Below are 26,604 nucleotides of genomic sequence, written 5' to 3'. Positions count from 1 at the left end.
TTTATTTGATGTATTTTTATCCCGAAAATAAGATGTCATAATGATACGAATGCAATACATATTGTTTTCCATATTATTACGAGTAAGTGCTATAATATTACTTAATAGAATATTCGAACGCCATGCTAAATAGTGTTTCTTTCTGAATTCATCTTCTGATAAGGGCCTGAACGACTGTATTGTATTATTTTTGACTGTAAAAATTGACATATTGTCATTCTAGCCCGTCTTAGATAATTTTGATACTTCTGCTATATGAAATAAATAAGTAATTTTTACCCAGCACCTCAAATAGGCAGGTTTTACTATGAGAAATCAGTCAGCAAAATCGCAATGGATTTATAAGAAAAAATATTTTGGTGGTTGAATATTATGGCATATGAAATTCGGGCAAGTAAAGGTATAATACCCTGCATTGTATACTTGAACATGAGCTTTATATGAGGTATATGTTGTATGAGGTGACTCTCTTTCCCGGACCGTATAATACCGACCGGATTGGAAATACCACCCTGGTTTTCGTGTACACGCCCATAGAAGCTCCTTGGGGCGAGTACACAAAAAAACAGGGCCGGTATTTTCATGTCGGTGTTATCTGGACCGGGAAAGAGTGTCACCCTGTTGTATGAATATATATCGTGAACGTTTAAGAGAAGGTATTTTTGAAAATTAATTATGTTAAAAAACACAAATGAAGAGTAACAAGTAACAATATTTTTAATAACACGTTATTATTATTATTATATTTAGCCTATAACTGTGTCCCAGTGCTGGGCAAATGCCTCTCCTCTTGACTTCCACATCTCCCTATAATACGTAAACAAGAAAAATAATGAAATGATTATTTATTTTTCTATGGTATCCAATAAGCAATAACAAACGTAAACGTGTAACATTTCTGTGATAACATTCTTCGTGAATGACCTTTCGCTAAACATGACATTTGTTTGTAAGTCTATCTTGTCTATAATCAATGACAGCAGTAATAAGTGCAGTTAAGGCGGAATTGTTGTATTTTCTCAAAATATATTCATGTACTGTTGTTATTACAACGTAATAACTCTCCCGGAACATGATGTCGACCACCGAGGGCGAACTAGATGTCGAGGTGTCTCATGAACGTGAAGAAGGAGAGGTTAGAACTTTTGTTTTACGTATACTTTTTGCAAGCAAGTCTGGTACTGGTACTTTCTTATGTTTTACTTTCTGAAATGCTTTATTTTTTAGGTCTATAGCGTACTTTAAGAGCCAAAGGGTAAACGAAATTATGAATATTCATTTAGTGAAACGCAGTTTTTTTGCATGGATGACGTTTGGGCGTATTTAATTTTACGCGTCCTAAATTTCGATTGTTTCGTTGTAGTTGGAGGATTCAGATGTCGAAGATGGCACTTATATACCGTTGGAGCGTCCCGACACGTTTAACCCGCCGTCGCTAGTTCATATGCAGATTCAAGACGAGTTGAGCGACGAAGGGTCAGCGCAAGAGTCTTCGGGATCGGAATCGGACGAGGAGCCCCGGCGGCGCCCGAAGCGGACCAAGCTGAGACCCAAGCGCCCTCAGCCGCAAGCGCAGCCTGACAAAAAGGAAAAATACAATATTTGGTGTAAAGCATTGCAGGCAAGTTGTGTTAATATACTGTGACATGTAGGGTACTTGAAGTATTAGTATATTACCGGAACAAACTAGTTAGCATGGCTATATTAAAATATATAAAAGATTCAAATCAATTAAATCACACGTTCTAGGTCATTAGTTAAGAGAGTTGCACTTGGATAATGTACCATTAATTTTACGTTGGTAAAATTACTGTCTATACTGCCACAAAACACAGATAGTTGAGAAATCAATCTCCATACAAGTGCGCTCGAGCAACGCACACAATTTCTCAGACCGGTTGGGACCAGAGCGAGCGGGAGTGCCATCCGCTCGAGACACGCATCTCTGAACTTTTTTGTGCAATAATGGAGCAACAAAAAAAAAAGTTATTATAACTGTTCAGTGGACGGTTGTTTAAATGAAATAATCGTGAATTTCGCCAATAATGAAATCGTCGCAAGATATTTTCTGTGACAAATTTATTATATAACAATGACATTAAAATTAAGTATTTTAGTTATTAATTTATATTTCCATTCTTCCCGTTTCATTCTCAACATTAAATCAAACAACTAGATACTGCCACCACCACAATACTTTTTTGGTGCATAAGCCATAGTTGACAACCTTAGAGCGACCGGCGCTTAGGTATTAAAATTGAAGTACATACATGAGATTGACTTCTGAACTATCTGTGTTTTGTGATACTGCTATATGCTGTATTACTGCTATTTTCAAGTGTCTCTCAGCTTATTATGTGTAGTATTATAAATATTATATTATAAATCCCACTGTTGGGCACAGACATTGCATTCCACTGAGAGGGCTGTATTTCCTATGGGGTATGCAGATTGGAAATTCCCATACTATTTTTCTTTCAGCAAACATGATTAAAGGATGTATCTAAGATTATTAAAATTTGACTTTCAATTCTCTTTATCACTTCTTTTACAGGAAGACTTGTTAACAGAGGACATGGTTACCTGTGATGTCACAAAGAAGAGCAGATATGGCGTTGAATCTTATGACTATACCATTAAATATAGATTAGAGGATAACTATATTGCTAAGAATATTTTTACAAGTAAGAAGGATGGGGATGAGGATGGAGACGTTCATACATCAAAGAAACGGAGACACGCAGACCGGTCTAATGTGAAGCTGAGGCTCGGTAAGAGGGCCAGCAGCCAGGATCATAACAGTAAGCAGCAGCCAAGAATATTGCCAGACTTAATGGCAACCTCGGAAAGTCTAGTAGAAGTACTAGCTTCGGAAATTGCTGACAATTTGGCTGAGGAAAAGAAGGAATTAGTGGGTAAGTTCAAGTAAACTAAAGTTCATTCGGGCCGTTTTGTTGACTAGTATTGACTAAAATTTTATGTGTAAGCCCTTGTTAACAAAGCTGTTAACTTCACTATCTACCTTCTATTAGCAGTATTTTAGCTTAGCCCCCTTTACAGAGCTTTCAATGCCATGGGAATTTCGTGCTATCTGTCCTAATTCCTTGTCTAAATTCTAAAATGAACCTTTATGCAATATTTCTGCATTTGAGCCTACATACGCACTATGCGGTAAGCCAAGCGGTTGTAGCGCGCTGTCTCTTTCTCAAGCTATACTTCGAAGAGGGACGGCGCACTAAAACCTCGCGGCTAGCCGCATAGTGCATACATAGCCTAAAATGCGGAAAAATTGCTGCTGTTAGGTACATAGTGCATACTTAGCCTTAGTGCCGAGGGTTAGATCTGAGCATTGATGAGTTTATTTTTATTATTTTCAGGAAGAATTGTCCAAGTTCTAGGTGCGAGTAAAGCAATAGAAATATACAAGGAGACCCAGAGGGTAGAGGCTGATGGAGGCATGCTGGTCATGGTAAGTTTACTTTGCAAGTTAGCTATTGATGTAAACTGTCCATATAACAACTGTAAACCATGAGATTATTCAAACTTGTCACACACAGAACAAGTAGTGGCGCAATTTGTGACAACTGTTAACACAATGGCTGGACTTCTCTGTATGGAGTAGTGGAAACTCATTTTAGATTAATTAATGATATACCCTGACCATGAAGTTACCGTGAGACTCACTCATATTAAATATATTGACCCGGATAACTCACGTCTTAAATCGAGTTTAACCCAACATGTTTCGGGCTAATTCGTAGCCCTTCCTCTTCAGAGCACAACGGACGTGCGCGTGTTGCAGCAGCCGCTGAGTCGCGTTGCTCCAAAGAGGAAGTGCTATGGATTCAACTCGATTTAAGACGTGACCTAGTCCCAAACTAAGCAAAGCTTGTACTATGGATACTAGGCAACGGATAAAGTGATAAACATACTTATATAGATAAATACATATTAAACATCCAAGACCCGAGAATAGACATTTGTATTATTCATACAAATATCTGCCCTGGCCCCTGGCCGGGAATCGAACCCGGGACCTCAAACTTTGTAGTCAGGTTCTCTAACCACTAGGCCATCCGGTTGTCATAAAAAGTTATCCAGGTCAATATATTTTATATACCCTGACCCTTTCTCACTGAGCACTCTAAGAAAGTATGTAGGGGCCTGCAAGCAATAGGAATATGATTGAAAAAAAAAACAGTTGAATAAATGTTATACTAGGCTTACCTACTAAATAATCTTGGTAACGGCCCAAGCTTGGGGCCCAAGTATTTAAAAATCCACTTAAAGACAGCTCTGAAGACGCAAATAGTGCATTATGTCTTTAGGGCGGTAAATAAGGAATTACGAACGAGTCTATTAGAAGCTTGTTCTTATAGAAGTCGATGTTCGTAATTGTAGTACAGTCACCAGCACCAATATCTGACACAACAAGCATGCATAAATATCTGATACAACTCTATTTCTAGGACCGGAAGGACGTGTATCAGATATTTTTGCACACTCTGCTGTGGCAGATATTAATGCTGGTGACTGTACTCCTGCAGCCGCATCACTATTAGTACGGGCAATGACTCATAACCGACCTTGGGTTTCATGACAAGAACAAAAGGTTCAGGGTTTTATTTGGGGGTTGCAACCTGCATGTTACGACACTGTTTATGAGCAAGTGTGACTTTTTCTTTACGAAATCTTACGATTTGTGATGATGCTTATGTCAGAATGGTACTCGCCGCCGGACGCCGGGCGGCGTGTACTTCTTCCTGCTGAAGCGCGACGAGGAGGTTTCCCAGGAGATGGTCAGTCAGATCTTCACGGAGGAGCGCAAGCAGTCCGCGCGCCGCATCAAACGCGCGCGCGCCAAGAGCCGCCAGCGCGTCATGGAACAGCTCAAACAGAGTCTCACTGGTCAGTACTCACTACATAAGCGGTTCTACCTACCCTTTTTGGATGGCGGACCCAAAGTGTTAATATATTTGTAGGATTGAGGACTTAGTATATTTTTTGGTGGAGTGTGTATTGACTAAGGATAGCCGTGAGAGGTATTTAAGTGATTTGGACCTGTTCAATGGTGCAGTGAATATTATTTTGAGTTGTCCGGTATCAGAAGATGCAGTACGAATTTACAGGTTCATCAAGCACTCCTTTGCAGCCAGATAATCTGGACATCGCAATAGAAGTGGTTGATGAATGTGGCCATCGATTCTTCTAATGAGGCTGGTATAGTCACACAGGTGTAATTAAGCCTCGAAAAAATATAGAAGAAAAAATATATATTTGTAGTCCGCGACCCTAAAATACCGCAAAAATTGACGTCAAAGTAAGTAGAGAGCCCTGCAACCAATCCCAATACCACACGCGAGCCCAATTTGGATCGCGACCCGAGGTTAAGAGCGTTTATACCTGCTGAGCTGGCTTCAAGATAAACTTTTATATTCCTTAAAAACGAATTAATGTTTATGACCGGTTTTTAAAGAAAATAAAAGTCTATAACGAATAATTATTGGAGTAGACACATCTATATATATATATAAAAGAAGAAACTGACTGACTGACTGACTGACTTATAGATCAACGCACAGCCCAAACCGCTGGGTCTAGAAACTTGAAATTTGGAATATATGTTCCTTAATAGGTGTAGACGCGCACTAAGAAAGGATTTTTCGAAATTCCCACGGGATAGGGAATAAAATGGGATTTATATTTTCACTTCAAAATGGCCCTATTTGCGTAACTATAATTATTAGAAACTTCAAATTTGGCATGCAAGTAGGTAATACTAACAGCTAAAAACGGTTTTCAGGATTTCTCGAAATTCCCACGGGATAGTGAATAAATGGGATTTGTATTTTCACTTTCAATTATTGACCCTTTTACCGTAACTATAATTATTAGAGACTTCGAATTGGGCGAGCAAGTAGGTAATACTAACAGCTAAAAACTATTTTCAGGATTTATCAAAATTCCTACGGGATAGGGAATAAAATGGGATTTATATTTTCGCTTCAAAGTGGCCCTAGCTCCGTAATTATAAATATTAGAAACTTCAAATTCGGCATGCAGGTAGGTAAAAACTGTTTCAAAGATTTTCCGAATATCCCACGGGATAAAACGAATAAAGAGGATTTTATATACTTACCAACTGAATCAGAAAACGCATACGCTAAACCAATAAAACTGGGGACTGGAGATTTGGCAACCTGATGTAAATCTGGTAACAATTATTTAGCAGTGACATCCTGCTCATCCTGGCGAGGATCGTCTCCGTAGGAGGGAAGTCCTCAAAAGTTGATGGCACACGCAAAAGAAATTACATGATTGTTAAATTTCAATGACAATGCGTTTATATGATATACACCGCCTGATGCTGCAGCCAGGGTCATCTGCTGATGACGGAACTCCTCAAAGGCTCATAGCATAGATACGAAATTTTACATGTACGTTCAACGAGCTGACACAATTACTTTGCCCACCCGCGATCTTTATGATAGCTACTTTTGTGCCCATGCAATGTGTGTTCATGCAGTTCCTCCACCTCCACACTGTAAGAACACACACAAATCACATAAATCCATCTATCACCACCACCACTTTACACTGACGCGTTTCGAATTCAACCAGAGCTCATCTTCAGAGCAACACAACCGTTCAGCATGCTACGGTGTGAAATTTGGCATAGATGGACCTAAAGTAATGCAGAGGTGCACTAGGGCAAAGATTAGAGAAATAGAATGAATAGGAAAATATCTCAACTTTGTTTGTTTCTTTGTTTGTTGGGGGTCATCTCTGAAACTATTAAGCTGATTTAAATAATTCTTTTATCAATAGAAAGATACACTATCCCTGATTGACATTAGACAACTTACTTTTAAAAAAATTACAAACTTTCCGCACAATAAAAATAAGTTTCAATTTTGAGGCAGATTTTCAAAATTATTTCAATAATAGAAAGCTACAATGTGTCTCTAATCGACAATTAAGAATATTAAAATAGATCTTAACAGTGATTCATGTCCCGCGGGAACTTTACAATTTCTCGGGATATAATCCTATATCGTGTATGAAGTCGCGGGCAAAAGAAACGCGTAGTATGTACTTTAGCGTTTTCTAAAATTCCAACCCTGAATCAGCGAAGCAGGGTTTCAAAGTTTGTAGGTCGATTTTTGTATTACAAAATTTGCACCATCTGTCTAAAAAAAACTGTCTGTATTTGTATTTCTATATAATCCTCAAAACTAAATAATAACTAATTAATCAAAACACGAAAAAAGGATCGCAGAAAGTAAATGTATGTTACTCCGAATTTAACGCGAGCGAAGCCGCGGGCAAAAGCTAGTTAACTTATATATTAAGAAGTGTTCTATCAGACAACATTATTAAGTTCCATTAAATTTTTATGGAATAATCGAGAAAAACTAACAAAAATGCAACGTTGCCAACTCAGCAGGTATAGACGCTCTTAAGAAACGCTGCACTACATAATGGGTCAACCAATTTATTAGTGTTGTTATTATTCTGCCCGTAACTCTTATTGCATGCAATAGGACATGAAGCTTTTTTCTGTATGCTATTGCCGATTCCGCGTCTATAATAATGTGGGGAGACCCTAACAGCCTTATTCATATAAAGTTAGAGCCTCCTTGAAGGCTCCTTGAAGGCCCGATGCTAAAAAACATGATTCATAAACGTCTGTTAGCGCTAATCAGTCGATCAAGGCTCTGCTAAAGTTAGAGGACCATAGACCTTCCTTTATCTCCCTGCTAAGTCACAAAATGGCCGCCACAAGTTTGAACAGCTGACTTTGACAAGAGCAAAAAACCATACCGAAGATATTTTTAGTGAATGGGAGGGTTACGCAAAGATTTAAAAAAAATCAGGAAAATTTTTTTTAGGAATATGTATTTCAAAATCCTCTAAATTAGGTATTTATTACTGCTACTTTACTACTTTACTAACAATAAATATGAAAAAATAAATTAGGATGATTAACATTATTACGACTTTTTGCACTTAGGTACAACATAAACATGCGGATCGAAAATGGCGGGAAAACAAACATCTCACTTTTTATTTTATTTTCCTGCTAATTTGCTGTCAATTTTTTTTTTATTATCGATGAGGCCTTTTTTGTCTTTGATTTGTCAAGATGGCCAACATAACGCGTCTAATCCGTCTATCAGCAGCTCAACAACTAGCAGACTGCTAGCAAGCGTTTATGAATCATACTTCTTAACAACCATCTAACAAGCTTAATCAGTCTGCTAAGAAACAGACCGATCAAACCTCAATTAAGGATTTTTTATGAATAAGGCTGTAAGACATTACAAAAATTAATAAATACTAATTCTCTATTGTATTATATTATCGTTCAAGTCTTAAATATAAAAAATAAAAAGGGTAGATGAAAGAATAATATTGAGAAAAATATTGTGGGTACCTTTAGTAAATAAATAATTGGGGTTCCTTTAAATGCTCACTGACTTAGGCTGGAGATGTGATGATGACGCTGAGTTAAAACGTGTGATGTATAAAGTGTGGTGCATTGTTACAGACTCGGAGCTCCCCTCGCTCCTCTCTCGCGGCGAGGCGACAGTGCAAACCTCGCACGGCTCCAACCCGCCGCCGTCCCCCGCGACGGACGCGCGCGACTGCTCTAGCGACACGGACGCTCACGAAGCCCCGCCCCCCTCCCCGAGCCGCCCGCGCTCCCCCCTCCCCGACCGGAACGAGCGTACCCTCCAGGACTACCAGGATGATGATTACCTCGAGGTCATGTGTAACGACGAAATGGATCTGTTCTGAGGACTGAAACCCTAGCTTAGTTTAGCTGTTGCCCCAGATGGTTCTCGTGTGATCAAGTAAGTACATTAATATCTGCCGTAGCGGAGCGTGTAAATGTATCTGACACGTCCTACCCGCCCTAGAAATAGAGTCGTATCGATCGGATATTTAGGCACGCTTTGTTGTGTCAGATATTGGTGTTGGTGACTGTACCAAATAATACTAAGTTTTGAAGTCTTGTTATAATGTGTATTCCTAACTTAAGTATTTGTTTTCTACCACTAACTCCAGCATAAAACAGTTGTCAAGTCTGTTCGACTTTTATTTTCAAATTAATTAGGAACTACAGACAGCTTGTTCGGCTAATGTTCCAGTGTGGTGTATTAGCAAATAAAAACACAAACTAATTTAGAATCTTATTTTTTTTTGCTGGCAACTCTAAAACTGACATGTAGCGAGAGAAGCTGTTAGAAAATCCAATACTATTTTTTATTGTATAGTAGTTAATCCAATGAGGGATTTCTGACACAAAATATAGCTACAAAAACGTCACTGGCGAGAAGTCCGTTTGACGTTACATGGCTCATGGTATACGCTCGTTTTTGGCATACGCGCTAACAGGCGCGCTACATTAAATCGAACATGTGTGTACGTGCTCATTCCTGCTGGGCTACTACGAAACCCGAAACTAGAAGTTCGTATCGTACCGTCCCTCTCGCTCTCGTATTAAATAGTATAAGTGTCAAAGGGACCGCACGACACGAACTTCGAGTTTCGAGTTTCGTAGTAGCCCAGCTGGGTGTTTGCCCGTGTTTGGTCTAACTAAAGGACATGTTCTCGCTCGCGCTTATACGAGCTTATACGCGCGTATAAAACGCTAGTCTGTAACCGCCCTAAAGCCTTCTAGCGATATTCCATCACCACTATTACTGCTACTGTATTTAGTTTATTTCGTACATACAGTAGTTTTTTAAGAAAATATCAACACCATCAGTCCCAGCTTATCAATTCACACGAGGACTGTCCCAATAGATTATAACAAATCGTATACTTTGTGGTTGACTGCGGGTAAATGTTATACTTAAAGGCGTGCGTATGGGGCGATACGTTTTTTAAAACCATATCACTTTGTTTCACTGATTAATTAATAGTAAAATGCTATATGAATGAAGACTGTTTGTGAATGTATTCTACGAGTAGAACATACGTCTATAGCCGAGTTTAGACTTGCAAGGAAAATCGTGCAAGGCCGTAGTGTAGTGGCCAGTCGAGTGCTGTAATGTAATGCAACTTGCACGATTTTTCTTGGAAGTCTAAACTCGGCTTTAAGATTCTGGCGGTGATGAATTGTCTCTCGGCTTGATTCGGCCAATGTTAAGGTACTCAATTTGATTATTGATACCTATCATAGTAATATGATAAACTAGCTAACTAGATATGGCTTTATGCTAACTATATGCTACGGATATTTCGTATCCCATTCTTTCTAGACTTACTATCTAGATTGACGGCTCGTAGTGCTTGATTTACCTAACTCCGCACAAACAAAGTATGTATGTAAGTATGTAATGTATCTAAACTCTTTATTGTACAAAAGAAAAGAAACAAAATACAATTGACAAACTTTGAGATACTTGTACAAAGGTGGACTTATCGCTTTAAGCAAAGTCACAGGAAAAACAAAGTAACTTATATTCTTGGACCATTTGTTGTCTTTATTTTGAATTAAGAAATAAATATACATGAAAAATCAATATTCAGGATTTAGCTGTTGTCTAACACTTTTCACTGACTTAGCTCACATAATTTAAACGTTCTAGAGTTCCAGATGGACGTAAGAATAAGTTCGTATACCTACTTGTGGCTCGGCGAGTTTTTTTGCTCGTGTTGTTCGGTCGAGTTGGCGAAAAGTGATACAGTCGATTTCATAACTTGTGAGCAAAATTTTGACTAAAAATATCTGAACACGACTCTATTGTTAACGGCGTAGAAGCGTGTTCAGATATTTTTGATCAAAATTTTGCTCACAAGTTTATGAACTCGACCATACAATACAATACAATCACTCTTTATTGTACACCACAAATAGTAACAGATACAGAAACAGGTACACAGAGAGAAAAATACGGGATACTTACCGGCGTTAAACTCCGACTAGCTACAAGTACAGTCAATAATGTTTTGAAATCGTATTTTGTCAGAAAAGTTCGTATTTAAAATAAATAAATAAATAAATATCAAGGGGCAATTCACACCAATTGACCTAGTCCCAAAGTAAGCTTAGCAAAGCTTGTGTTATGGGTACTAAGCAACGGATAAATATAATTATACATACTTAAATACATATTAAACACCCAACACCCGAGAACAAACATTCGTATTTTTCATACAAATATCTGCCCCGACACGGGAATTGAACCCCGGACCTCAAGCTTCGTAGTCAGGTTCTCTAACCACTAGGCCATCTGGTCGTCAAATTATTTATCTTGCTTTCTCAACTAGTTTACTGAGGCTAATTGAGACAGCAACATAAACGAACTTATCCGATAAAACACGATGGGAAAACATTATTCACTATGTATATCTGTACACAAACTTTCACAAACGTAGGTACTGGCACTAGAAGTGAAACGGAGTGATATAACTGAAAATGCGTATTTTATGTTTAAAATTAGTAATTATTTGTGGCGACTTTGTGCTCGCCTCTTAGTTGTTTAGTTTAAAATGTACCTTTATTAATGTCCCCCTATGATAAACGGTTTCAGTATGTGGTCATCGATGAGGAAGATCTTAACCAAGACTGCTGTCGTAAAGGCGCTGATGCATTCACTGCCGTGAACGCACAAAGGCGTTTTTCTGACTTTAGGAAGTGCGTTAAACGCATATAAGCGTTTTGCTGATTGTCAGAAGTGCATTAAACGCATATAAGAGTTTTGCTGACTTTCGAAAGTGCGTCAAACGCAAATAAGTGTACATCAGTTTTGAAAACTTTTCCCAATTTCTTGAAAGCTGCTGTGAGTTGCTATGAAATACTATAAAAATGTATATGTATTTAAGATTAACTTGGGTTTTTCAAATATACATGTGCGTTTGCACTAAGCGAAAGTTTGAAAATAAAAATATGCCGCAGTGAATGTGTCAAAGAAGTTACAGACGACATTAAAGGGCTGTTTCACCATCCATTGATTAGTGTTAACTGACGGTTAAATGTGATGCCGTCTCCGTCTATTCGATCAAAACAAATAGAGACGGCATCACAGTTAACCGTCAGTTAACACTAATCAATGGATGGTGAAACAGCCCCTAATTATGTCAAAATGGAGGGTGTTTATGAAATATGTAAATAAAAAAGTATTGCAATAATAGGGGTTTAGGCTATCCTACATAAAAATGAACGTGAAAAGCTCAGATGTATCTACGTCAGCTATTTCGGTAGCTATTTTGGAGATGTACTTGTTGACAGACCGTACACATTTATAATTAGGATAGCGTCAATCGAGATTGGCGTCAAAATAAACCTGCAGAATAATGCAGGGCTGTATAATGTATGTATGGAAGGTCTTTTTACTAATTCTACTATCTTAAAACCAAAGGAGAGAGGTTCGTACAACACAGGCACGAATTATGAAAAATAAAAAACAATGTAGTTTTGATAAATCTAATTGATCTCAAAATGAGAAGGAATTGATGAGGCGTGGAATTTACTTCCCGTGAAATTTCTGGCTTAGTGATTTTTATATCAAGCAATGTTACTCAAAATAAATTGTATACTGTATTGGTAAATCCTGGCAAAAAGGATGATAAATATGGAAAAATGTTAAATTAACCTTTAGACCGCTAAATTATTTGTACAGTCGGCGTCAAATATAAGAGACAAATATTTGAAGATAAAAATCTTATTCACAATAATTATTGCTCTAAAAATACCCAGTGTAATTACTGACATTTTTGAACTAATTTATGTCGACCGCTGGAGAAGGGGCGCGCTGAAATCTCTCACTATTAACCTGATGCTGCTCAAATGCTGTTCGCGTCAAAATACTTACAGCCTGTCCTACTCTTGTGTTCAGCAAAATGTCGGATGCTGTTGTGGCCTAAATGGGTACTGCCAGACGAGCGTCATTTTTTTGAGCTGTGAGTCGCGTAATTTCTACTGAATTCGGTTTGTACAAGTTCACTTTGTGCCACACGGTGACTTAAGATGAGTTGTATACATTCTATGAATCCAGAATCTGAGGCTCTGGCTTCAGCCTATATGAAGCTGACATTTCCACAACTTTATTTTATGTATCTATGTGATTAAAATCGGTTCCAACACATGACACATGGTCACGGAGTCTTAAATTAGAGGTTAAAAGGTTAAAAACATCCGCCTAAAAATATTTTTTATAAGGAAAACACGTTGAAGTTCCATAACCTGTAGCAGTAGACAATAACGTAGTTGTTCCGAATGCCTCGAAATAGATTATAAAATGTATGTAATTAGCATATTTATGCACCATTTTCCTCTTAGTTTTTAAATGCCAAGATGTGTCTGCGGAAACGATCTTCGAAATGTATTTTTACAAAGGGCATTGTGAAGATGTAAGTAGGAACACATGTATAGAACAGTCTCTGACCTACTTTATATAATAAATTTTCTAAAAAAGTAAGCTTTGTTTATTTTGTGGACCTTACAGCCGCAACCATGACGTACAGTTTTACACAATAAATAATTCTTCCCTATGAACGTATCTACCTGCAGGGCTACTACGAAACTCGAAGTTCGTGTCGTGCGGTCCCTCTGACACTTATGCTATTCAATACGAGAGCGAGAGAGACTGTACGATACGAACTTCGAGTTTTAAGTTTCGTAGCCCTGCTGTGCGTAGGGTGAAGAAATCTGTATCGTAATGAGATTTCATACATCATTACAGCACGGGGAGGGGCGCGCGCGCAGCTCGTGGGGCAGACATACCTACCTAGTTCTCGTTAATGCAGGTCATTCTTAATGGTTCGCGGAACACATGATAGAGGATTTAATATATGGATATAGATAAAATATTGTATGCAACTGTACGTAATTAGGCCTTAAAACACTCATGTGACCCTATAGCGTAGCCTCGTTTCATAAACCCACATTCGTGTTTTAACGACCCCTATTACGATACTGCATAAAATACTATTATTAGGACTGCGGGTGCGTTGCCAGCCTTGCAATATGCGATACATCAATCAATTATGAAATAAAAATACTCATGATGAAGTCGGTTAAAAATTATATTTATTGTTTTTTTTTATAATATGAATAAAATACAAAATATTATTTACCTTATTTGTGTCATTACATTAATCAACAAAGAAAAAGAAAATGACTTCCTACGACTGATTAAGCATGCCGAGTTGACTCGGTAACTCGAGTGCAAATGAACTTGAGTCAAATTTTTTTTCACTCGAATTACATAAAAAACGACTCAAGTCGCATCACTAGTGGCTTGCATTGTGTCGATTCCAGGGCAGGCAGTTGGTAGTTTGCGCCGCAGCGCGCCACCAGCACTACCGTGTGTGGCCTATAACAGGGGCAAATAATTAAAACGTAGGTCGTACAGTCGCCATCAGATATTTCGGAGCGGCAAGGTGATCAAAAATATCGATACATGAACTCTAATACCTTAATAATAAAGTGCATGTGCCGATATTTTTGACTACCTTGGCCGCTCGAAATATCTGATGGCGACTGTACTCGACAAACTCTACAACATTACTTCAGCGACTTTTAAAAATAATTCATTTTTTAATTTTTATTACACTTTAAAGTTTATTCGAAGAAGCAATGTAAAGCAAAATGTTTGATATTTGTAGCGTGAGCGTGACAGGCGACGTCAGTTGGGTTCTAGGATGGCGTACATTGAATTTACGATTAAGTTTGTTAGAAAAAAAACTAAAGTTAAGTTTTGATTTTAATTAAATGGGACAATGATGGTCCAATTACCAGTGATCTATAGAGCCTCTGTTTTTAATATTATCCCCGGTTCTGGGCCACACATTGTAAACTTTATTTTTTTTAGCATTTAGAAAAAGGGTAAGTAAACAATCTTGAGGAGATCATAATATGTCCATACATCATCCATAATTCATACATAATCATAATCATGTCATAATTGTTACATATTTGCTGTGACTTATTTTTCAAGTGTTTTTCAATAAAAAGACGATTGCTTAGGTATCTTCTTTCTAATGCTAAAAAAACAAAGTAAATCGCTGTCCACCCTGCTGCCTACTTAGTGCATGCCATAGTATGTTTAACCTAAAACCTAATAGTAATATTTTAAGATATATCAAAATGGAAATTTAAAAAATGCAGGTAATACAAATAAAAGTTGATCTGTATTCTTCATTGATTGATCGAGAGAGCTATGACAAGCCTGCCTTTTATAAACTTGTGAAGATATTAAAATATATGGGCATGTCTTGGAGTACCCTCTGGTTTTATCAGTCAAATCGCAGATCTGGAAGTTAGCGATCGTAAATTATTATCTTCATAAGGCCTCGCTCCTTGAAATAAGTCTGTCATATAAATAAAACTGAATAAGTTCAAGTTTCTTGACAAACTCCCTTAGGGGAAGTCCAGCATCTGTAAATAAAGATTTATAAATGTTTTTAGGTCAGCATGTGAAAAATAATTTAAAAAAAATCTAGTCTTATTTGTCCCAAATTTCACAGATAACTATTTGATATTTATAAAGTTTCTTCCATACATAGTAAGAAGTTGTTAGTAATTTTTTTATACTATACAAGCGTGAAATAATTAACCAGTTGGACTCCCCGCGCGCCACAATGGTGTGTAACTACTCGAGATTTATCAATTTTTGTTACTAGTTCCTATCAACTTTAAACAATGGGTACTTATAATAATAATAATAATACCCAAAAAAGTTATTGGTCGCGCGACAGATCAAATTATCAAAGTTAAGTATCAACAAAATTTACAATATATTATTAAAATATTACCAGCTGTGGCAGGCATTTCTCAACATGTTCAATGTCAACTTTATCACAGGACTCCCTCAGTGCCTGGTTGGAGGCTCGTAGGCAGGTCTCAGTCACCAGACACTTGGCAACTTCTACTACGAGAGACAGTGCATCATTGCCAAGCTTTGTCTTGTTGTCTTCAAATGAACTGTTGAGAAGCTCTTTTATGACTTCCTTGTAAAAAAATATACTATTAATTTACATAGAGCATGAAGTTACAGTAATTGTATGAAGTGGTCACAGTATCATTACGGTTTTGTTTTGCGGTTTTCCCATCACATTCTCCCAACTGACTGTTTTGAATCTAAAACTCATAGAATGAGTAAAATACCAATTTTGTCACGGAATTATTGATAAAAGTAGCAAAACTGTAGCCATCTTAGTCAAATGCAAGATCTTTTTATTATATTGTAGATCGAACGACACTGTGTAATTGAATAGGAAGTTAGTCACTGGATACTTATCAAAATGTTACGCTCCATTGAATTTCGTTAATAAAACCTACCTGTTTGAAGGTGTTCTTGACATTTGAAGCCACGGAAGCAGGGTCTATGTTATCGTCCTCGTTCTCGTTACTATTGCGAGCCATTATTTCAGTAATTAAATATTTATTTGCCGCAGAAATACGCAACGCCACTACGTACGATACGCGGGTGAACACCAATAATTAATTTGACTTGACATTGACGTTTGGAATTCGTTCAGAAATATTCATATTATTTGGCTATGGCAACATTACGCTGAAACAAACTTCCTACCGTTTTGCCAGACTTCAAAAAAAAGAGGTTCAATGCCCGTCAATGTACAATATTCGAGTTCAGACAAAATTACCTAATAATAAGTCTTCGCCATTTTTTTGACAAGAGGTTGTATTAAAAGCAGACATGAATAAAAGTAACCCTCCATTCATCACATTTATTACTTATTCATTATTTAATACAATCAATTTTAATAAATAAACCATTCGTTCCCTAACATCGTTAATTGACTTATGAGACAGGCTTTCAGCCACTAACTGCAGAACATTTTTTTCTTCTAATATGTCTAAAATAGTCTTATCTTTTCTTTCTTCGGGGTCAAACTTTGTTTCAGTATTTCTAGAAGTAGCTTGTCTTCGTCTCGCTTCCACTCGGCAGGTTCAGATTTTACTGTCTCTCCATCTGACATGATCGCCATTGACATATCGGATTCGGAGTAATCTCGAACTTCGGTTTTGGTTATGGTTAGATGTGGCGTATCTATTATATTTTCGGAATGCGATTCATTCTGAAAAAAAGAAATTTATGTGTTAAATTTAAAGGGCCTACTCCAAGTACTACATCCAGTTCTATTACCGATTACATTGTGTCTGTGTCTAAGCATACATTATATAGAAACATTACATCTATTATACATACATCCAAGACTCGAAAACAAAAAAAAAAACTTCCCCAAATAAAAACAGTCTGAGATAAGCAATACTTACATTTGTATCAAATTCTGTTGTGTTAATTTCGTCCGGTTCTTCGACTATGGTTAAATTATTTTCGAAACTTCCATCATCATCGCTGTAAAATAATAAAAAAATAAATTACTTTTCTCTTCTTCGTTAATGCCAAAAGTATACAGAAGTGTAGAAAGATCCTATTTAATAATTAATTTTAACCTGATAAATAATATTATTTACAAATCTATAAAAATTTCGACTAGTATAAATTTAAAATTTGACATTGGAGTAGCGATATGCTGAGCCGGGACCTTTTTATAGCAGCAACACTTCTTATTATTATTTTTCTAACCTGTGTAATGAGTCACTGCTGTTATAATTATACTGCTGTAATAAATAAATTATTTTCTTTCTTTCTTTTCTTACTGTCTAATCTATATCTATACTACTATTATAAAGAGGTAAAGTTTGTGAGGTTGTAGGGGGTTACCTCTCGATCTACTGAACCGATTTAGATGAAATTCGGTATACAGATAGTTTTTATCCCGGAAAATAGCATAGTTCCCGCGGGATAGCGATAACGAATTCTACGCGAACGGACTCGCCGGCTAAGCTAGTCTTTCCATATTTTCGTAGCTAGGTAGCTAGATAAGGTTTTTATTTCAACTCCAAATTTTGTTACTTTTACGGTCATCCCGTAAAACCCATATCGAAAATACAAACTGAAACATAGATGCACAGAGAAACCAGAAAAATAGACCAGCGCTATACCACTACACCACCACTGGACAGGGGTACAGACACGAATTTCTCCCTTGTTCCCCGTACATAACCAACTTCCATTACCAGCACTGGGAGAGGACAAATAATTCCTACTACAAAACCGAGTTTTGGAGTAGGATTTTTTTCCATGTACAAAACCAACGTCATGGCCGGTAATGTAAGAGGAAAAATAATTCATAGTACAATACCCGGTTTTGAAGTAGGATTCTTTAATGCCTTGTACAGAACAAGCTTCAGTAAAAAAGCATTACTCAAGCTTATTTTCACAATCGCGTTTTTTCCCAATATTAATCGACACAGGAACAATGTCGACGGAGCTCCGCTCGCGCGGAGCTCCTGCTTTTGTGTAGTTTTGGCCCTTCGGGCCGATGCAAACTTAACATAACCAAAACCTACCTATGTTTTTGGGTCGATTCAACTTGGGAAAAACCGCGATTGTGAAAATAAGCTTCAGTAAAAGTGTATAGTTCTGTACAATGCGTTAAAGGATCCTACTCCAAAACCGGGTATTGTACTATGAATTATTTTTCCTCGTTCATTACCGGCCCATGACGTTGGTTTTGTACAAGGAAAAATAATCCATATTCCAGTGCTGGTATTTAATGGAAGTTGGTTATGTACGGGGAACAAGGGGAATTTCTCTTATGCACCACATATCTCAGCTTGTTTAGTTCTTATTTAGTCACTTAAGCAGCGACACTAGCGACACCTATGCTGTAGCCCTCATCGAGAAACTTTCAGCATTCCATTGGAACTAACCGCTCACCCGGACAAGAGATGTCGTTATTAAGCAATCAAATTAATCTCTTAATCGTAAAAGGTTCGATTCCCAGCGCTGGTCTATTTTTCTGGTTTTTCTGTGCATCTATGTTTCAGTTTGTATTTTTGATACTATTGGAATCTTTTAATAACTTCACCTACCCTGACAATTTCGTATGTGACATCCGGTATAACTCTGTTGGAGTAAGCAGTTGCCGCACTTATCAAAAACATTTTTGATAAAGGCAGCAGAAACTCCCTGCGACAGGATTTTACGTGTCACGTACGAACTTGTCAATGTATAGTTGGTTTGAGCAAAAAAATGCAAATAAAGTTTTTACCGACTACTCATGATCAAAACGATCCGATTATAATGTACCTAATGTAAACATCGATGCAAACAAACATGTAAAGAACCGATTATAATTATAATGAAGTAACGTCAGCACAAATACTGTGTTGAAAATTTACCTTTCCGAATTATCCGCTTCATAATCTATTGGCTGTGAGTCATCATAAATGGTATCATTCAACTCTCCATTCTTGTCTGCGACTTGCGAATCATTCCAAGTAGTGCTTGCCTGCTCTAAACTGTGCTTGTCTTTTGGATCGTCAATATCCTCATGAGCCTCTTCTGTATTACTCAATGGCCCCAGTGACGTTGCTGCAACCTGCTCTAATGGTTTGAACGACACTGGCTCTGCTGCTTTTTGACCATCACTACAAACATAAAAGGAGATATTTCAGTATGCCACATTTATTTAGATTCAAAAGCAAAATTTTAACAGCTCATATTATAATTGTAAGATTTTGACATGCATGTCTGGTTTCAAAAAAACTCATAATTATTAAGACAGTGGAGTTGTTAGTATTCTCATCGACTTACGCACATTAGAAATGACGAGGGATTAATGATATATGAGGTCACATAAGAACGGACCTCTGAATCTACCTCGTATTATGAATTTTCATGAAATTGAAATATCTATTTTAGGATTTGTATTTGAAATGGTTATTGGAATTTCTTAAAATGTCATATACGAGTTTCAGTTAGAGACTCGTCGATATGTGGTTGATCCCCTCGCAGTTGAATAGCATGTCGTAGTCACAGTAGTGACCTGCGCTACGAATTTTATGTTTAAAGGGATGTACACAACGCAGGCACATCTGCCGACATTGTGACTATGCCGGTGCCCGGTGAGCTGGCGACTTTGCCCTTATTATGGTTGAAGACTGGCTTTATATGGCTTTGCATGGCGCATTATGTATTGGGGCCACAAAGGTCATGTTCATGTTTGACATTATGGCACCAGTGTGCGCGTGCGCGTGCGTCATTGCCTTTCAGTTTTTTTATATACAGAAATAGGCTTATCATCCCAGCCTATATACGTCCCACTGCTGGGCACAGGCCCCCTCTCAGAACAAGAGGGCTTGGGCCATAGTTCCCACGCGGGCCCAGTGCGGATTGGGAACTTCACACGCACCATTGAATTGCTTCGCAGGTTTGTGAAGGTTTCCTCACGATGTTTTCCTTCACCGCAAAGCTCATGGTAAATTTCAAATGTAATTCCGCACATGAATTGATGAGCCGGGGTTTGAACCCACGCCACGACCCTCTGCTTGAGAGGCGATAGGTCAAAATCACTAGGCCACCACGACTTTTAGGGTTACGTTTGACTACAATGATGCCTGGCCTGATGGTAAGCGAAGTTGTGGACTAAAAGCAACACACGTGCTTAATAAAGTTAGACTTGAAGACAGCTAGATTGTAGCGTCCAGGGTACACAACAGACGCTGGCAGGGTATTCCACCCAAGTATAAGTACCCGGCGATAAAGATTGCACATCGATCTTCGGAAAAAGACAATTGGCTGTTCACGACGATTTCCGAACTCCGGCCACCGTCCATCAATCATCGTATGTTTCGTTTTATATCAAATAAATACTGCACCTTTATGGACTTAATTAGTTTACGTCAAATTAATGGCATGTAAACTTCGGATATCTATAGAGAGCTGTTGCAACTACTAGAAAAAGGATAGTTTCCTCTTTATCCTAAAGATGCCATCGTACAATTTAAAGTTTTGGGGGGTTCCAACAACTCTTTATTATATATTTTCATCTAAATGCGTCCGTACTCTATTGCACCTGAACAACGACTGACAAACCTCCCATAAGTAGTGTGCGACAACGCTCTACGAAGCCGAAATTAGCAGTCTCTTTCCAAAGACCGATGTGCAATCTTTATGGCCGGGTACTGCAAACCCAACATACACTTTATCCTTCCTATGGGGAAACAGCGAGAACACGTGGCTAGCGAGCTTGGGATATTTCTTGAGCACTTGCAACAGTCCGGCGCAGACTTGGCAGGGGGCCAGCTTGGCGTCAATCAGTGCGCGCAATTTTATGAGGATGTTGAGCTTGTGATGACGGTTCGGTACTTGCTCCTGCGAAGAAAGTATACAAAGCGCAGGTAAGATCGTGTATGGAAAACTGCTGTCACCTTTGGGGCTTTGGGCTTAACCACTAAATTTCATAATACCTTATTCACTAATACCCCTAATTTACAAATTGCCATGTGCTCATAATACCTAAATGTCAAATTGTCTAATTCTTATATGAACGAAATTCATTATGACTTTGAGCTAAAACGTCATATTCTCTAAATACCAAATGGCCGAAATGACAAAATAAATAAATATCATGGGACAATAAATAAAGATTATGCATTCAAGTAGGATAAGTATCAAAATGGGCTAACTATGGAGTTTGTGCCAAAAGATTACCGTCGCAGCAAAAAAAGAGTACAGTGACATTAAAAAAATAAAAAAATCAGTAAAGGTATTTTGAAATTCAGCCATATTAAGGTTCTGGTGTTTTAAGAAAAAAAAATAGGCATTCTGCAATTTAGGTACTTTGAGACCAAGTGTTTTGAGATCTCGGAATATTGATATAGATAAGATAAAATTTCGTAGCTAAAGCCCAAAGCCCTTTGGGACGGTTCCGCCAAGTATCAGTTAGCCGCGTTAGATTCGCTGACAGTCCGCTAAAAGGGAACAGGCTACAGAGCCTCCAACACAGTCGTAGAGTTGCTTGTCTGTCTGTTTTTTACCGGATACATTTTGGTGACTGTGCGCATCATAATGCGAACTGCTAAGGAATGGAATTTGCTCCCGTCGTCTGTATTTCCGGATAAATACAATCTAGGGCTCTTCAAGGCTAGAGTGAATAGGCTGTTACTGAGTGATACACCTTTGGCCTCATCTGCACTTAACATCAGATGAGATAGGGGTCAAACACGGTCCGTTTTATGTAAAAAAAGTGGTGGTAGATTAAACTAAGACTGATTAGAGCTACACTAATTTTGATCATCTTTAAACCCCCCCCCCACACTTATTTCTATGCAAATCGCAACTTAATATGTTTATCTTAACAGTTTCATTACATTTATCAATTGATATTAATTTAAAACACAACAATTTCAAAAAAAGTATTTAGAAGTTGGACAATTGTATTATGTTTCTTTTTTGTACTTTCGCATTTATAATATTACTAAGGACTAAGGATTGGTCGAAATATTAGACTATATTACAAACATAAGTTTATGGGTCAATCCACATTTTTTGTTTGTTATTCTGTCCCGTGACGAAGTTTCTTAAAACTGTTATAATATATACTACTAATGTCCATAAAATAATGGGCTTGTAGGACAAAAATTTACGCTCGCTGAATTTTAACCACTTTTTTAAACAGTTGTCCAGGGGATGTAACCATGGCAACGAGGTACTAGAAAAACTTGATCGACCCTTGTACACATCTCACCTCTATCCGCTTCATTAAGTCAGTGAGACATTCATGCTGGAAATAATCCAGGAACCTTCCCATTTTGTCAGCTTGCACCGGCGTCAAAAAACCCAACAACTCTTTATAGACATCCACACATTCCGCTTCTAAAGCTTTGTCCATATCACCCATCAATATGTATATATCATCTTCATTCGGTTTGAATCTCGAAAGGATAGCGTGGACTTTTCTTTTCATGTAGTTGTTTCTTGCGATTGCTGTCCGCATAGTTAGTTTGAGTTGGAAAGAGGTGACTGCGGCTGAAAATAAGGGTTTTAGAAGGTTAATGTCGCTGGAAGAACTTCATTAAAGTGTAATTAGAAATTAAAATTTAGTTAAGTGTCTTGACTGTGACAGAATATAGGCACTGACTTATATCCATGGGGTTGTCGCGGAGCACCGCGATTCTCATGTTTATGGTTAGTTCGTGTACACTGTTCCTTATGATTTTATAGAATGGCAAGACTAGTTTTTTAATAGGCGGCCCTGTGCCCGTGATTGTCTTTGGACAGTCGTTTGGATTTGAATAAAGAGAGAGGAATGTAAGAGTGTAGTAGAAAGCGCCTACCTGGGTGAGGAGAGCTAGAATTAATGTGTGATGGAGCGGCTGTGTTTCGGGTGAGTTCTATTGTAGTGTATTGCAATAACGAGACTGTGTGGTCTTGGTGCCCGAACGATGTTGCCGATCGATAGTTATTCTGCCACGAACCCCGAGGAACTCGCTCGGGGAGCTCGAGTGTGTTGAACAGTAGATGCGAGGCTTGGGAGGACTATAAGGGGAGGTTGGAGGTCCATCCGGGGGGTGTCCCCATAACACCCCATTGGAAGACTGGAGAGGGGCCTGCTGCGTCTGACGAGCTTAACAAGCGGGACGGGCACCACCATAAGTGGAGTACCCTAGAGACGCGTAGGGCCTGGCGTGTCTGGTAGCCGGAGGTGATCCAGACGGGGCGTCTACACCGCGAGTCCAAAGCGGCATGTCTCACCAGCACCGGTTCTAGATCACACAATTACGTATGTCTATCAAAAGTAATTATCACCGTCGTCTGGCACCGAGATTCCATGGTCTCGTGGATACTGAGTTATACCCACTTATTTTAATTCACTTTGTCGCAAACTAACGCAAAGCAGTTTCATTCATCCATTCATATATCTATTTAACTTTAACGATAACTTGGCGACAAAATTTGGTGGAGGATGCTGCCCTTATTTATCTTAACCCAGAGTAACTCCGAAGCGTTAGCCAGGTGGAAAGTCACGTATAGTAATGAAATGGCTTAATTTAGTCAGCACGCCGTAAAGACCGAGGTAGTGGTCATGTTGAGATAGAAGTACGACTATAAATCGCTAATTTTACTTAGCACGTCGTAACTAAAGACCGAGGTAGTGGTCATGTTTGAGGTGCGGCTATAAATTGCTGACAAATTAGCGTTCAAAGTGCGATGTGTTTATTTTTCGGACACAGTTAGAATTGAGGACGTTTTTCTACCTGGCTGCGTGAGATAAACTCTAAATTAGATACTACCACCCTAAATAAAAAAAAAAAAAAAATGAGTGTGCCTTTTATTTCATCATCCATCGGCTGTGTACCTACTTCTAGTTATTATAATTTACCCAAACATCATTCGTTACGATTCTCACGCTAAAGTGTTGAAATAAATTTTCAGGATGAGGAAATTGATTATTTGTTTAGGGTTTCTCGTGACATTTCAGGTGCGGCAACATTACGCAACTGCAATTAAGTTGTGTTGTCCTTACCCCTTTAGTTTTTTGGGCATATAAAAAAGTAAGAATAACTACTATGGTTTGTTTCGTTCGTATGCAAGTGCGCCAACATTACGCAACCACAACTGAGGTTGTATGGACTCCACTCCTTTAGCTTTCCAGGCGTAATAAAACTGGGTAAAACAACTATGAATTGAATTCAGGAATTTATAAACTCGAAATTTAAGATAAGTTAAGTTTTATGCAAAATAGTTGTTATATGATGTTGAGAGATGGAGATATGCTAAAGAACTTGTTATCTGATTTACTATGTAAGTTCGCAATATCTACCTGACAAGTACCTGACACGGAATGTTTGTGGGTATTTAGCTCAGCTTCAGACATGACGTTAATGCTTCCAGTGCTGATATAGTTAATCGTCAATTGTGAGTGTACATAATTTGTCAAATGTTTGCCCTATGGGCTAATGTGACAAAGTACGATAAAATAACTATGAATTATGATTCGTTTCGTCTTGATTCTGAAGGTACCGACTTACTTGTAAGTTTTAAATACTAAACTGACAACAAGTGGTTGAAAAGGTTTTCCCTGTGTTTTAACATCCAGGTTATTTTGATAATTTGATTGGAAACAGAACAAGTTACTCCTTTCAGTCTCGGATACCCAACATCGATATTTGGAGTAGTTCAAAGCGAAGATCCTAATACGTTTTAGCGATCGGTATAATAAAATAAGTAAGTCATTTTAATTTATAAGTATTCTTCAATACAAAAATACAATGAGACATTCTACCTGGCTAGGAATGAAGTATTCACACCTATGCTGTGTTACTAATAGCATTTTGAGTGTACTTACTTATCTAAATGTTGTTTTAATGTCAATAAACAAAAAAAATACATAAATTGCAAACTGTATGCAGTGGCGGCGTTAGGCGTCGGCGACTTCGACAATTGCCAACGGTCTCGAGCTGGTAGAAGAGCATTGTACCTCAAAGTTTCTCGTTGTATTTTCTTTGGGTGGTGCAATGTCAATGAAGAATAGGTGTATATCTGACCAACATTCAACTTAGGTTCCGCGCCGTCACCGACCTTCTAAATTATTGAGGTTCATTGAGCAGATTGTCAAAATTAATGTTAACCTTTTGGCTATCTTATAAGACCAATTTTACCACGTTTAAAGCAAAATAAACTATTATTATCATAATCTTACAGATATACTTACTTGGACGTAAAAGGGACCCTAGCGTTATTACTCAATCAAGATGGAGGAAGCTCTCTATTCCCGGGTATTAAAAAGACATGAATATATGGTACGCTTGAAACGTGAGGCTGGGTCAATGCTGGCTCAAGGAGTCGGGATAGACCTCCTAGAGCTGACCAGAAGGCGTCTACAGCTGAAGCATGCAGTAGATACCTTTGAAAGAGAGACTCATATATTTATCGAAAAGAGCATCAACCGTCGACTTCCGGAAGAATACTTGGAAGATCAAATGGAGGCAGAAGAATTAGTGGCTAGTCTCGAAGCGCTGGAGTTAGCAGCGAACTCTTCCTTGAAACAAAGTGGTCCACAGGCAGCAAGACTACCTAAGCTGGAATTACCAAAGTATAATGGCGATATACTGAAATGGACTGAATTTTGGGACCTGTTCGAAGCAAACGTGCATTCCAGAGACCTTAAGGAGGTAGACAAACTATCATATTTACTCTGCTCTCTGGAAGGTACAGCCCTTCAGACTGTGCATGGATTAGGAGCTACTAATGAAAATTATAAAATTGCAATCGACACTCTGAAAGGTCGATATGGCTCAAGGGACAGGGTTGTTGATGCTCACTACGATGCCTTGAATAAAATTGGCACAGCATCTAACATAGCCACAGAGTGTAGACAAACTCTCAATGAGATAGAAAAACACATCAGGATACTGTCAACGCTCGGTGAAAATGTCAACAGTGGACACCTGAGAGTAACAATTTCCAGCAAGTTTCCCAGTCAAGTGATGTACCAAGTTAAACTTTTAACAAAGAAAAATGACATAGATGAGCTTAGGTCATCTTTGAGCCAGGTAGTCGATGCCATGGAACATGCAATACCTCCTTCCTCAGCCGCTATAGCTTCGACACAGGTTCTACATACAGTCATGAATAACCAGGACAGAAAACCTAAGTTACAGCTCAAACGCAAGCCCGAGCGTGCTACCGACGTAGGACATAAACGAGCGAGGAAGGAGTGCGCATTTTGCAGAGGTAGTCATTTCAGTGACCAATGTCGTACGGTTTC

General features: G+C 38.2%; 3 protein-coding genes across 3 annotated transcripts in view; 1 reads left to right on the top strand and 2 right to left on the bottom strand.

The window, feature by feature from the left end:
* The first annotated feature begins 945 nt into the window (after positions 1-945).
* On the top strand, positions 946-13,342 carry Phax (phosphorylated adaptor for RNA export). The gene is made up of 6 exons (XM_074097252.1): positions 946-1,135; positions 1,364-1,621; positions 2,555-2,915; positions 3,378-3,469; positions 4,722-4,908; positions 8,552-13,342. The coding sequence occupies exons 1-6, from the start codon at positions 1,073-1,075 to the stop codon at positions 8,800-8,802; spliced, it is 1,212 nt and encodes a 403-aa protein (XP_073953353.1). The 5' UTR covers positions 946-1,072; the 3' UTR covers positions 8,803-13,342.
* Positions 13,343-14,022: 680 nt separating this feature from the next.
* LOC141434800 (centromere protein X-like) lies at positions 14,023-16,474 on the bottom strand. The gene is made up of 3 exons (XM_074097243.1): positions 16,298-16,474; positions 15,772-15,966; positions 14,023-15,394 (listed from the first exon to the last, which is right to left on the bottom strand). Exons 1-3 carry the CDS (start codon positions 16,379-16,381, stop codon positions 15,377-15,379), a joined length of 297 nt encoding a protein of 98 aa, XP_073953344.1. The 5' UTR covers positions 16,382-16,474; the 3' UTR covers positions 14,023-15,376.
* Positions 16,475-16,693: 219 nt separating this feature from the next.
* LOC141434798 (uncharacterized) overlaps positions 16,694-26,604 on the bottom strand; it is a 34,868-nt gene continuing 24,957 nt past the window's right edge. Inside the window, 6 exon segments of the mRNA XM_074097242.1 lie at positions 16,694-16,866; positions 16,869-17,058; positions 17,258-17,339; positions 19,232-19,480; positions 21,034-21,206; positions 22,582-22,862. Coding sequence (XP_073953343.1) covers positions 16,715-16,866; positions 16,869-17,058; positions 17,258-17,339; positions 19,232-19,480; positions 21,034-21,206; positions 22,582-22,862 — 1,127 coding nt within the window. The 3' untranslated portion in view covers positions 16,694-16,714.

This window comes from Choristoneura fumiferana, chromosome 14 (genome assembly GCF_025370935.1).
Source record: "Choristoneura fumiferana chromosome 14, NRCan_CFum_1, whole genome shotgun sequence".
In the NCBI taxonomy this organism is placed as follows: Eukaryota; Metazoa; Arthropoda; class Insecta; order Lepidoptera; family Tortricidae; genus Choristoneura; species Choristoneura fumiferana.
Note: the sequence above shows the minus strand (reverse complement) of the source record. Positions and strands in the feature narration are given on the sequence as shown.

Excerpts from the sequence above, each read along its gene's own strand:
- Phax (XM_074097252.1), top strand. The coding sequence starts at position 1,073 with ATGATGTCGACCACCGAGGGCGAACTAGATGTCGAGGTGTCTCATGAA. Across the intron at positions 2,916-3,377 it reads GGAAAAGAAGGAATTAGTGG|GAAGAATTGTCCAAGTTCTA; the intron begins GTAAGTTCAAGT and ends TATTATTTTCAG. Across the intron at positions 4,909-8,551 it reads GCTCAAACAGAGTCTCACTG|ACTCGGAGCTCCCCTCGCTC; the intron begins GTCAGTACTCAC and ends GCATTGTTACAG.
- LOC141434800 (XM_074097243.1), bottom strand. The coding sequence starts at position 16,381 with ATGGCTCGCAATAGTAACGAGAACGAGGACGATAACATAGACCCTGCT. Across the intron at positions 15,967-16,297 it reads TCAAGAACACCTTCAAACAG|GAAGTCATAAAAGAGCTTCT; the intron begins GTAGGTTTTATT and ends TTTTTTTACAAG.